This window comes from Sminthopsis crassicaudata, chromosome 3, assembly GCF_048593235.1.
Source record: "Sminthopsis crassicaudata isolate SCR6 chromosome 3, ASM4859323v1, whole genome shotgun sequence".
NCBI classification, from domain to species: domain Eukaryota; kingdom Metazoa; phylum Chordata; class Mammalia; order Dasyuromorphia; family Dasyuridae; genus Sminthopsis; species Sminthopsis crassicaudata.
Genome location: NC_133619.1, coordinates 508,637,707 through 508,651,556, shown reverse-complemented (window position 1 = coordinate 508,651,556; position 13,850 = coordinate 508,637,707). Strand labels below are relative to the sequence as shown.

Below are 13,850 nucleotides of genomic sequence, written 5' to 3'. Positions count from 1 at the left end.
CACAATAAGTTAGAACATGGAATGTTAGAATCAAAAGGAATCTCAAAACATAAAATATTAGACTTGTGAGGTCTAGAACAAAGAATATTAGAACTAGAAGGAAATTCAGAATATAGGCTGTTAGGGATGAAAAGGATGTTAGAACATGGAATATTGGCGTTTTAAAGAATACTAAAACATAAAATATTAGATCTTGAAGAGATTAGAACATAGAATGTTGAAGCTAAAAGGGACTTTAGAACATAGAATATTAGTCCTAGAAGAAACTAGAAAATAGACCTTTAGAGCTAAAAAGGACTTTTAGGACACAGAATGTTAGCACATAAAATGTAAGAGCCAGTTGGGACTTTAGAACACAATATTCTACCCATAAAGGATCTTAGAACACATAATGTCAGAGCAGGAAGGTACTTTAGAACAAGGATATTAGTCCTGGAGGAATATTAGTACTATAGAAAGAACTTTAGAATATAGAATTCTAGGACAGAATATAGACACTTCCTCTCAAGAGCTGTTTTATACCATTATCAAGAAATTGAAATCCAGAGAGTTTGATTGACGTTCCTGGTATCACCCAGCTAGTAAGTAGCAAAGCCAGGATTTGAACTACCCCTGATTATTGTCCCAGGGTTCTTTCCCTCCTCCAAGTTGCTTCTGCACATTCAGGTGTAGCTGTGTGAGTCAGAAGTGCATGGAGCTGCCGGGGATTAGCTGGCTTCAGTTCAGGGAGGCTTCCCAGGGGAGGGTGGCATTCAGGACTCGGCCCCAGTGCCCTTTCTTCCTTTTGCTCCTACCTCAGGATTTCCATGTTCCCAATGAAGACAGGATCAAACAGCTCCTGGGACAGAATGCCTGGACCTCCCAGAAGAATGAGCTGGTGTGCTTCTACCCTCGGCTGGCAGCCAAGTCAGACACAGGCAAGATTGGCCTCATCAACCTGGGGAACACCTGTTACATGAACAGTGTGATCCAGGCTCTGTTTATGGCCTCTGAGTAAGTAGTCCCTAAGGCATTTCTTAACTTTGCTCCTAGCACAAGAGATAGAAGGGAGGGTGTCACTTTCCCTATTGGGGTTCTGGGAGGTAGCTGGTTCCAAAGGTCCTTAGACAAGGTGAGGTCTGGCTTGTACCCAGACCAACAGAAAAATGCTTGGGGGTCAAGTTTGGGTGGCCTGCTGGATCATGCTCCTGGCTCCTGGATGCTCCACCCAGGAGTGTGTATCAGTGAACATGATACCATCCCATCAGAAAACCCTGGAATTCACATTTACACTACCTGGGCTTATGTCTAGAGGACAAGAGCTAAGATAGTGAACAACTGGAGACTGTGCTATAGAAACATCAGTCAAAGGACCTGAGGGTGTGTTTCACCAGAAGACAAGACTTGTCTTCACGTATATACAGAGGGAGATCAGACTCGTTCTGCTTGGCCCCAGAGCATAGAGCAAGGTGCCAGGGATAGAAATTGCAAGAGAGGCAGATTTTAGCTCTTTTCAATAGGAAACTTCCTAACAGTTAAAGCTTCTACCCTTTATTTTGTGGAGGAAAGAAGTGAAGGAGGGAAATTTATTTGGCCCAAGAAGCAAAGCCAAGACTAGCTAGAGTCATTTCTCCCAGCTTCCAGTCTGGTTCTCACTGTACCGCATCATATCGCATCCTCTGTGAGACCTAGCAAACATCTTGAGGCACCTGTCATCTCTGGGCACCCCAAGTGAGGTGATCCTCCCTTTTTTTTTGGCTGAGGAAACTGGGATTAAATGACTTGCCAGGGTCACACAGCTAGGAAGTGTTAAGTGTCTAAGGCCAAATTTGAACTCAGGTCCTCCTGACTTCAGGGTTGGTGCTCTGTCTATTGCACCACCTAGCTGCCCCAGATTCCTCCCTTTTTATCATTCAGATAAAAAAATAGAAGCATTCTCTTTTCTCAGTGTCTAAAGGGATCAATCTTTGAAAGTTTCTGTCATTTGAGGGCATCAGAAGGAATCCCCCTCACCCCACATGCCCATCAACTAGGTTTTTTAATCAGAAGAGCCAGATTTGAATTCTGCCCATGTGACCTTGATAAATCTTGGGGAGGTTTCAGTTTCCTTTTCTGTTTTATATATATATATATATATATAGATAGATAGATAGATAGATAGATAGATAGATAGATAGATAGATGTATATACAATTTCCTATGTTTGCAGCTCTGAGTTCAATTCTGCCTCTGCAATATCCCCAAGACAGGTTTGGCCAATTTCACTTTAAATAACATTTTTCTCTAGTTTTTTTTTCCCCTGTAAAATGAGTTTGTTAAGCTGGATGAAAGCCTAATGCCCTTTCTCATGTTAACATCCTATGATGTCATTGTCCTCCCATTTCCAGAGGCAGATACCCACCTCAGCTCTAATTCTTAGAAAGTTCTCCCAGAGAAATGATTATGAACCACTACATAGAATTCCCCAATCCCTCTATTTTTGTCCGCCTGCATTTCTGATTTCCTTCACAGGCTAATTGTACACTGTTTCAAAGTCCGACTCTTTTTGAACAGCAAAATAACTGTTTGGACATGTATACATATATTGTATTTAACTTATACTTTAACATATTAACATGTATTGGTCAACCTGCCATCTGGGGGAGGGGGTGGGGGAAAGGAGTGCCTATAGAAGAAGGCAATTGTCAATGCTGTAAAATTACCCATGCATATAACTTGTAAAAAAAAAAAAGCTATAATTAAAAAAAAAAAAAAAAGGAAGTTCTCCCAGAGAATACAGCACCAGCTCTGGAGTCAGAAAGACCTGTGTTCAAATGTTGCTTCAGACATTTACTAGCTGTGTGATCATTTAACTCTGATTGTCTTCCCCATAAAAACAAACAAACAAACAAACAACAACAAAACAAACAAATTCCCCTGAGCCAAAGTCTGCCTCCCTGCATCAGCTGCATTAATATCCATTTATTAACTCTCTGGGGTCAAACAGAAAGAGCCAAAATCTGAATCCATGTGACAGTCCTTGACATATATGATGACACTCCCCTAAATCCTGTCTTCTCCAGGGCAGACCCTTCTGGCCCCTCTTACAAGCTGGTTCCAGTAGTTCTCCTAACCTGTATGTCTCTGGTTTGTTTTGAGCTTCCGACACTGCGTTCTGCATCTTCCTGAGGACAATTCTCAGCCTCTGATGACCAAGTTGCAGTGGCTTTTTGCCTTCCTTGAACACAGTCAGGTGACTAAGTCTGTCCTCACTGCCAGGAATGTGGGGGTAAAGGCAAGGTGGCAATGAGACTGTAGGATGTGCTGAGTGGCTTAGGCAAGTAGACAGACATACAAAATAATTTAGAGGGAGAAAGAGAGTGCAATGAGCTGAACTGTTGTGGGAAGACTTTGTGTAAGAGATGTGAATTAGAGTATCTTTATATTAAGCACCAAGATAAAAATACAAGCAAAAAAAAAGAAAAATGGTCCTGCCCTCAAGAAGCTTACATTGTAATGGGAGAATACACAACACACAAAAGGGAACTGAAAATCTAGGTGTGGGAGGAGAGGAAGTATCTAGATCTCAGGAGCATGGTGTAGAAGTCCAGATAGTCAAAAGCAGAGACAGGAAGAAGGATGGAAATTGCTTGGCCCCATTCCTCCACAAAATGGAGGTCTTTTCACCAAGAGAAGAAGGGAGCTGGCATGGCAGAGGGATATTCCTGGGTGAGAAGATTGCAGATAGCATGGATATTCCGGGGGGGGGGGGTATATATGATGTTAATTGTCCAAATAAATTAATTTGACTAATTAATTAAAATGATTCATTGCTATGTGTGCAGTAAGGTTGTGGTTAGGGAAATATGAGAGTTGTGTTTTTTTTTTCTTGTTTCCTTCTAAACCTGAAGAACAGTGGAATGGAATGGAGCCAGTGATAAAAATCTCAGAGTTAGAAAATAACTACCCCATATTTGAATGGGAATCCCCTCTACAACATTCCCAATAAATAGTCATCCAGCCTCTGCCCTAAGACCTGGTGATAAGGAAGTAACAGTTTCTTCAGGCAATTGCTTCTTTCTATTATTAGATAGTCATCCTCAAACTCTTCCTTCCATCTAGTAAGAATCTAATCCCTTGCACCTACTTGTGGCTCCCTGTTCTGCCCTAAGGACAGAATCACAGAATATTAGCACTTAAAAGGAACTCATAGACTATCCATAAATCATTCATTTCTTCCATAATTGACCGAGAATCTATTCCCGCCACAATAACTGCTTGAAGACCTCCAATGAAATTCCTAGGATATCCCAGTCTACTTTGGAGCTCTAATTGTTTTTTTAATAAAAACTTTTTATTTTTCCAAATACATGCAAAGATAGTAACATTCACCTTTACAAAACCTTTTGTTCCAAATTTTTCTTCTTCCCTCCTCCCCTCCTGCTCTCCTAGACAGCAAATAATCCAATATAGGTTAAACATGTGCAATTCTTTTAAATGTATTTCCACATTTGTCATGCTGTATAATAAAAATCAGAACAAAAGAGAAGAAAACACACACACACACAAATAACACAACAAAAAAAGGTGAAAATACTGGGGAGTGCTTATTGTTAGGAAGTTTTTCCTAACATTAAAGTTAGATTTTTCCTTTTTACAGATGAGAAATCTAAGGCCCAGAGAGGGGAGGTAATCAGTTTATTATAAGATAGAGATGGAGAAGAGACCTGAGAGATCATTTCATGCAACTCCCTCATTTATTTATTTTTCATATTCAGTTTCTTTCACTTTGTTTATTTTGAGGTAAGCTCCTTGAGATCAGAGACTCCTTTGCCTCTTTTTGTATCCTTAGCACTTAGCACAGTGTTTGGCATACAGTAAGTACTTAATAAATGTTTACTAATTGATTGTATAGGGTTTTCCCATCTTGCCCAGATTGAAAGTGCAGTGACTACTGATAGGTTAAAACCACTGCTGATCTACAGGGAAGCTTTGACCTGTTCAGTTTCAGCTTGGGCTAGTTAGGTCTTCTTTAGACAACATGGTGCTCTTTCTCTCACTTTCTCCCAGAGATGCACCTTGTTGGTGCTGAGTTTAAATGTGTACACCCAGTTAGCTCAGAACTCTAAGCTCAAGTGATCTCATCCTTCCTAGTAGCAGAAATTATTACAAGCATGCATCATCACCACCCTTGCCATGATTTTCTTTTCTTTTAATTTTTTGTCCTATTAATTCTTTTAAAATTGAATTTTATTATTTTTCCAATTAACAATTAATTTCCTCATTCCCCCAAGATTACACAATTTAAAAGAAATTATCGTGACAATTGCGTGTATGTAAGCAAAACGCATATTCCTATTGGCCATGTACATTTCCTTCTGTATTTTAAGTCCTTCTGCTTAGCAGAAGGTGAATGTCATTCTTCATCATCATTCTCTCTGGAATTGTGGTTTATCTTTGCATAATCAGAGCTCTTCAGGATTTGAAAGTTATTTTTCTTTATTATGTTATCATTATGTTCTTCAAATTCTACTCACTTCACTCTGCCTCAGTTCACAGAAGTTCTTCCCAGTTTCCTCTGAAATGCTCTGTTTTTTCATTTATGTCATGATAATAATGCCTCCATTACATCCATATGCCATAGTTTACTTAATTCCCACTTGATAGGTACTTCCTTGAGTTTTTGGTTACCACAAGAAGAGTTGCTCCAAATATTTTGTTTTGTGTAATGATATTTTTTCTCTTTCTTTAATATCTTGGCCATTGCCTTCATCTTATTAAAAAAAAGGAAGCCCAGAGAGGTCAAGTCACTTATTCAGAGTCACCCTATGAAGTGCAGCAGAAGCTTTATACTTCATACTGAAGGCCTCCAAATCCAAAACTAAACTCCTTTTGCCCCACCACACTGCTTTATCCACGCTGCAGATGGCAAAGCTGGGACTTAGGCTCATATCTTTTGACTTTTAATCCCTAGTCTGCACATCCTCCTAAGGGGTTAGAGAAGGATGAGATGGCTAAGAGGAAGAGGAGGATGCAGAGGGCTTGGGAAATGCATGGATTGGCCCCTGGAACATGGGGAGTTGGCGTGATGTGTGCCCTGTTTCATAGACCTTCTTTCTTTTATTTCCTCTGCTGCTAGCGGCCTGCTGTTTCCCCAGAGAGCTTCCTGTCTGCCTCTTGGACGCCCTGGTTCAGCCCCGGTGCCCAACAGGACTGCTCAGAGTACCTGAAGTATCTGTTGGATAGGTAAGGGATCATGGAAAGAGAGATAGACAGAGACCAAGACAGAAAGAGACAGTGAGAGACAGAAAGAAAGATAGACACTGAGAGAGAGAGGAGAGAGAAGACAGAGAGGAGAGAGAGAGGAGAAAGAGAGGGGAGAGAGAGAAAGAAGAGAGAGAGACAGAGAGACAGAGACAGAGAGACAGAGAGAGAGAGAGACAGAGAGGAGACAGAGAGAGACAGAGGAGAGAGAGACAGAGGAGAGAGAGACAGAGGAGAGAGAGAGAGAGGAGAGAGAGAGGAGAGAGAGAGAAGAGAGAGAGAGAGAGAGAGAGAGAGAGAGAGAGAGAGAGAGAGAGAGAGAGAGAGAGAGAGAGAGAGAGAGAGAGAGGAGAGAGAGAGAGAGAGAGAGAGGAGAGAGAGAGAGAGAGAGAGAGAGAGAGAGAGAGAGAGAGAGGAGAGAGAGAGAGAGAGAGAGAGAGAGAGAGAGAAGAGGAGAGGAGAGAGAGAGAGAGAGAAGAGAGAGAGAGAGAGAGAGAAGAGAGAGAGAGAGGGGAGAGAGAGAAAGGGGGGGAGAGAGAGAAAGGGGGAGGAGAGAGAGAGGAGGGAGAGGGAGAGGGAGAGGGAGAGGGACCATAGAAATATTTCCCAAGTCTCAGACACTAAATTTAGGTTCATCTCCTGTGGAGTTAAAGAAATTCTCTGAGATCTAATCTCTTTACTTTACCCTATGTAGAGATAGCTACTAGTGTACTGACTCCTGTTAGTCTGACTCCTGAGGATTTTATCCATCACCTACAATGCTTGCGTGTACAGTAAATGCATGTGTCTTTCTGGAACCACATTTTAGGAAGGATATGTAATAAGTTTGTGAAGTTCCAGGATAATATGAGACTGGAGATCAGACCACGTGTGAATCAGTGAAGAACTGCTGTCATTTAGTCTGAAGAAGAGAGGATTCAGGGGAGACAAGATAATTGTCTTGTAATTTCTGATCATTTTCTAAGCCTTGTTCTCCTTGGACCCAGAGGGTGGAACCAGAAGCACTGGATTTGAATGCCAGTTAGAAATAGGGAATCAAACTCCAGATCTAAGCAGATAAATTCTAAGCATTTTAGGTAGATTGAAGGGTAGATTAAAACAACATCAACAAGAGACCCCACAATAATAATGAATAGATGTGCCAGATCCTCAAACCTAGACTTAGATTTGGAGCAGAATGTAGGAATAGGAAAACAAAGATTCAAATCTTAACTGCTGTTAACCCTTTGCTCGATTCTATGAGGTTCTGTAAAAAGATTGAATGATATGTACCTTTAGGGGTTTTTTGTTTTTTTGTTTTTTGGTTCTAGATGTGTCAAGTTACAGAAAAGCATCTTTTGGTTCAGTATAAGTAAAAACTAATAACAATTAGCCCTGTCCAAAGTGAAAGATGGTGCCTAAAGCCTCTCTCACTGGAGATCTTCAGTGAATTATTGGGGACTCCTTGGAGACCTTGGAGAAGAGATTCTTGTTCAGGTCAGGGGATTGGACTAGATGGCTCTGAGGTCCCTTGGATTCTGAGATTATTCTCCGATTGTGCCATACTAGGGTAGGGAAATAAGAGACATGGCAGCCTGACTCCCTGTGGAAACTTCTCCCAGGTCCAGAAAGTTTTTGGGGGTTCTTCATGTTAGGAGTGAAAGAGTAAGCATATGGCCTCAGACAAATGGAAAGGGAGGAAGGGCCTGGAACAATTCTAAAAAAAACAGAATTAGGGAGAAGGAGGTGTAAGAGAAGAACTGAGAAAGTAGAATTCTAAAGACTGGCTTTAGACAGAATTGATTATTTAATATTTGGGCCACTATGGATCCTGGAGTTAGGAGTATCTGAGTTCAAATGTAGCCTCAGACATTTAACATTTACCAGCTGTGTAACCCTGGGCAGGTCACTTAACCCTGATTGCCTTGCAAAAAAAAAAATAATAACAATAATTCCCAGTCCAACTTCAATATATATGTGACTTCATTATGTATGTACGTGTTCAATAGTGTGATTATGTAAAGAAGAATATATATATATTTGTAGGTCTCAATGGCTGTATGTGATTAATAACTCAGGCTGTAAATGAGTGCATTTGTATAATGTAGTATTTCTATCTGCCATCTATGAACACATGAACACATGTGGCTGCATGCATGTATAAATAAGGATGATTTGTATATGTATATACACATGCATGCATAAATAGGTACCTGTGTGTAATGTACATGTGAGTGTATAAGTGTGTACATGATTGTGTTTAAATGTGTATATGTGCACAGATACTATGTTCTGATGCTGTCTGTCTTTCTTCTCTTCACTCCCTCCTTCCAATCCTGCTGCAGATTGCATGAAGAGGAGAAAACAGGGAAGAGAATTTGCCAGAAGCTCAAACAGTCAAACACACCATCCCCACCAGAGGAACAGCCAAGCCTAAACTCAAGCCAAGTCCAAGTCCAACAGCTGTAGAGAAAATGTTTGGTGGGAAGATTGTGACACGGATCCGCTGCCTCCGCTGCCTCAATGTCTCCACCAGAGAGGAAGCATTCACAGACCTCTCTCTGGCCTTTCCACCCTCCTGACCGCCGTCGCCGTCGCCTGGGCTCTGTCATGCTGCCAGTGGAAGATGTCAGGGTACAAGGCCCTCCTTCGCCAGCCAAGACCCAGGCCCCAGGCACTGAGGGGGCACGGAGACAGAGAAAGCACTGCATTGCTGGGGGATGCTCTGCCCCCAGTTGTGAGCATTGAGATCCTTGGGTTCCAGGAACCTGGAGGACATAGAGGCAACTTTAGACAAGAAGATGAAAAGGAAAAGAAAGAGAAAGAAGGAAACAATGATAAAGAGAAAGAAGAGAAGGAAGAGGGGGGAAGAGAAGGCTCAGAAAAAGGAGAAAGAGGAGGAAAAAGAGAAGCAGCAGGAGGAAAAAGAAGAGAAGATGGAGGAGAGAGAGAAAAAAGAGGAGAACGAAGAGAAGAAAAATCAAAAGGGGAAAGAAAAGAAAGAAAGAGGAAGAGGAGAAAGAGGTGGAGAAAAAAGAAGGAAAAAGGAAAGGAAGTAGAGAAACAAAAAGGAAGAAGAGAAGAAGGATGAGAAAAGCAGAAAGAGGAAGTAGAGAAAAAGGAGAAGAAAAGAAGGTAGGAAAAAATGAGGATGAGGAGCTAGAGAAAAAGAAGAAAAAAGAGAAGGAACTGAAGAAAAAGAAGGAAGAAGAGAAGGTAAAGAAAAAGAAGGAAGTGGAACCAAAAAAGGAGAAAGAGAAAGTGGAGAAAAAGGAGGAAGTTGAGAAGGAGCTAGAGAAAAAGAAGGAAGAAAAGGAGGCTAAAAAAGAGAAGGAAGTGGAATCAAAAAAGGAGAAAGAGAAAGTGGAGAAAAAAGGAGGAGCATGAGAATGAATTGGAGAAAAAGAAGGAAAAAGAGGAGGTAAAGAAAAAGAAGGAAGTGGAATCAAAAAAGGAGAAAGAGAAAGTGGAGAAAAAGGAGGAAGTTGAGAAGGAGCTAGAGAAAAAGAAGGAAGAAAAGGAGGCTAAAAAAGAGAAGGAAGTGGAATCAAAAAAGGAGAAAGAGAAAGTGGAGAAAAAGGAGGAGCATGAGAATGAATTGGAGAAAAAGAAGGAAAAAGAGGAGGTAAAGAAAAAGAAGGAAGTGGAATCAAAAAAAGGAGAAAGAGAAAGTGGAGAAAAAGGAGGAAGATGAGAAGGAGCTGGAGAAAAGAAGGAAGAAGAGGAGGTAAAGAAAAAGAAGGAAACAGAGCCAACAAAGGAGAAAGAGAAAGTGGAGAAAAGGGAGGGGGGTAAGAAGGAATTGGAGAAAAAGAAGGAAGAAGAGGAGGTAAAGAAAAGGAAAAGAAGTGGAGAGAAAAAAGGAGAAAGAAAAGATAGAGAAAAAAGAAGTAGGGAAAAAGAAGGAAGTAGAGTCAAAAAAGGAGGAAAAAAAGGTGGAGGAAAAGAAGGAAGTAAAGAAAAAGGAGGAGGGAGGGAAAGAGATGGAGAAAAAGATGAAGAGAAAGAAGGAAGAAAAAGAGGTAAAGAAAAAGAGAGAAGAAGAAAATGAGTTAGAGAAAAAGGAGTTGGAAGGAAAAGAAATGGAGGAAAAAGACAAAGAAAAAGAAGGAAGTAGAGCAAAATAAGGAAGAGAAGGTGGAGAAAAAGAAGAAAGAAAAGGAGGATGTAGAGAAAAAGAAAGAAGTAGAGCAAAAGAAGGAGGAAGACAAGTTGGAAAAAAAGGAGATAGAGAAAAATGAAGAAGTAGAGAAAAAGGAAGAAGAAAAGGTAGAGAAAAAAGAAAAAGAGATAGAGAAAAAGGAGGGTGAGAAAGAGATGGAGAAAAAGGAGGAAGGCAAAGAGATGGAGGAAAAGATGATGAATAAAATGGAAGAGAAGATAGAGAAAGAGCAAGTGGAACAAAAAGGGGAGGGAGAGGTGGAGAAAAAAGAGATGGAAAAAAAGAAGGAAGAAAAGGAGATGGAGAAAAATGAGAAGGAAGGAAAGGAAAACATAGAGAAAAAGAAGGAAAAAAAGGTGGAGGAAGAAGAGAAAGAAAAGGAGGAAAAAAAGAAAGAAGGAGAAGGTTGCTTAGGCCTGAGGACTGGAGGGAACCAGGGAGTTGCCTTTGGGGAGCAGATGTGTGGCCCTGAGGGTTCTCGGTCAGTCCCAGATCTTCTCAATTACTTCTTGTCACCAGAGACGCTGACAGCCGAGAACCGTTATCACTGTGAGCACTGTGCCTCCTTGCAGGATGCGGAGAAGGTGGTTGAGCTGAGTGAGGGACCCCGCTACCTCATCCTCACCCTCCTACGCTTCTCCTTCGACCTACGGACCATGCGCCGGAAGAAGATCCTGGACAACGTCTCCATTCCCCTGTTCCTTCGGCTTCCCATGGCGGGCAGCTGCCCTCAGCAGGACCAGGGCCAGGCCTGTGCAGCCTATGACCTTTGCAGTGTTGTGGTGCACTCGGGTATCTCTTCAGAAAGTGGCCATTACTACTGTTATGCCCGTGAGGGAGCCACAGCCGTAGTCAACCCACCAGAGACCACAGGACTCTCAGCTGCGGAAAAGCCCCCAGGACTGGAGAGCCAGTGGTATTTGTTCAATGACACCCGGGTCTCCTTCTCCTCCTTTGAATCAGTCAGTAATGTCACCTCCTTCTTTCCCAAGGACACAGCTTATGTGCTGTTCTACAGGCAGAGAGTCAGAGAAGGATGTAAAGCAGAACCCAAGTCACCCAGACCCCACACTGAACCAGCCCTCCACAAAGACTTGATTGAAGCCATATCTAAAGACAACATTCTTTACCTGCAGGTGAGCAGAGCAGGACCCTTCTAATTCTCTGAGTCTCCAGTGTGCTCACGGGAATATCATTCATACCACATCCCTCACAGGGTGGTTATGAGCCCTCGGCAAACCCATCTGCACTATGGGAGTGCTTTTAACTATTACTGCTATTTTTATGTTTATGTCCCTCAAGGGAAGTTTTGGACATTGCTACTCCCTTGCTATCCTGACCTCATGCACCTTGTATTTGAAGTGAAGTTTGCCAGGACCACCTCACAGATACAGCTGTGCCTTGCTTTATGCATCAGCTGTGTTCCCCTAAACATTGTATTTGAATTGTGTTTTTTTTTTAATCAGTCCCAAGTTGACTGCCCTTAAGGGAGGCAGCTATTTAGAGAGTCACACAATGTTCAGATCGGAAGGGATTTTAGAACTCAAGGTTATAATGTGGAACATAAAATGTTAGTACTAAAAAGAGACTATAGAATCTTAGATTTTAGAATATTGGAACATAGACTGTTGGAATCAGAAGGGACTAAAGAAGACAGAATATTAGAATATCAAATACTAGAATTGGAAGGGACCATAGAACATTAGTACTAAAAGGGACTGTAGAATGTTAGCTCTTAGAACATTGGAACATAGAATGATGGAGCTGGAAGGGGCCATAGAACACAGAATGTTAGAATTTCAAATGCTAGAGTTGGGAGGGACCTTAGCACATAGAATGAAAAGAGAATATGGAATATTAAAGCTAGATTAGACCATAGAGTGAGTCTCAGAGAGAAGAAAGTTCATAAAAGTGTCTCAAACCAGGAGTCTTCTGGAAGTCAGTGATCTTTGTATTTCATCCTTCTGCTTCTTCAATGATCCTCTGGAACAATGCTTTTCTGTGTCCTTTTCTCATCAACACAGAGAACATGTTTTTCATGTTCTTTTCCAATGGACACATATGCAGAGGTGACTGAAATTAGGAGTCTTTCCCATTCCCTTTTCAGGGAGACTAAGAATCTGTCAGTGTGTCTGCCCATCTGTGTCCAGGTGGGCCTATCCCTGCTCAACAGGACAAACTTCTGTGTGAATTGGATCGTAAAATAAGGGAGAGTCTTCACCAGATGAGGTCAAAAGAAATTAGCTGCTCCACGCCAGGGTTTGGGGGTAGTGTGAGCAAAGGGCAAGAGGGAGATAGGAGAAAGCTGCATGTGAAGGGGGATGGAGGGCTCTCTAATTTCAGAGTTACCCAGGGTGTTGAAGGGTGAATGGGACCTAGATTATAGAGAATCTTGAAGACCAGAGTTGATAACTTTTTCATTTATATAGTAAAGAGCTATTTTGATTAGAATCTAGATATTTAAATAAATGTGATCGGGGATCATAAGTTTTGGAGGAACTTTCCAGATGATGGGTTTAAGAGCTTGTTTCTAAAAAATATATACTTGGATAATTTTGTGACTCCATGTATTTATTCTCTATCTTTACAAACATTATTTTGAGAAGAAGTCCATAGTCCACCAGTCTAACCTTAGGGTGGGGGGTGGTTTATGACACACAAAAAAATCTCTGTTCTAATCCAATTCCCTCATTTTACTGAAGGGATAACTAAGGAAAAGTGACTTAGGGTCCTTAAGGATGGGTAGGATTTGAACCCAGATCTTATCTTTGACCTAGATTTTCTAAATTCAGGATACTTTCCATCCCATCATGCCTGCCTCTTTGGTCCACAACCAGACAGTCCTGGTTACAATATATCCGGACTGTATGGGGAAACTTCTTTTGGAATAGCTTTCTGGACCAGGCAAGGGATCATGTGGAAAACCTGCCTCATTGCATCTTGAATCAGGAAGGGACAATGCAGATCTTCTGTCCAAAAAATCTTAAATCTAATCTTAATGATCTAAGTAGGGGTGGGAGAGGGAGAGGCAAGGGGGAGAGAGCGAAGATATGGGGAGAGGGAAAGAATCAAGAAGGACTTCATGGAGGAGGTGGCACCTGGAAGACAAAGATGGAAGATGATAGGGCTGGGATCTTGGGACTGAAGATGTTCTTAAAAGTACCTGCTCTCTAGTGTCTCCAGGGCAGGAGTCAGGAGTGAGAGATTATACCAGTCTGGCTGCTTGATAGAGAATTAATCTCTCTTGGCTCTTAACTATAGAACTATACCCATGGGTCCTCTCTTTTAAAAAGAGGTAGGTCTGAATTTAAAAGAACAAAGATCTCTGTATCCAAGATGTCCAAGAACAGAACAGGCTGTCCTGGAAGAAAATGAGCTCCCCATCACTGGAGGTGTTTAAACAGAGTCTGATCAGTACAGATTGAACCAAATAGCCTCTGCAGCTATGAGAGATACTTAATGTCTCTGGACTTTGGGTCATCTGTAA

At 41.5% G+C, this 13,850-nt stretch overlaps 1 protein-coding gene across 1 annotated transcript in view; it reads left to right on the top strand.

The window, feature by feature from the left end:
- The window catches only part of USP35 (ubiquitin specific peptidase 35), a 62,549-nt gene that overhangs the window by 43,595 nt on the left and 5,104 nt on the right, over positions 1-13,850 (top strand). The window contains 10 exon segments of the mRNA XM_074303970.1: positions 800-993; positions 3,118-3,211; positions 6,098-6,204; positions 8,547-8,640; positions 8,643-8,774; positions 8,776-8,916; positions 8,918-9,077; positions 9,196-9,225; positions 10,433-10,470; positions 10,726-11,499. Of these exon segments, the coding sequence (XP_074160071.1) occupies positions 800-993; positions 3,118-3,211; positions 6,098-6,204; positions 8,547-8,640; positions 8,643-8,774; positions 8,776-8,916; positions 8,918-9,077; positions 9,196-9,225; positions 10,433-10,470; positions 10,726-11,499 (1,764 nt within the window).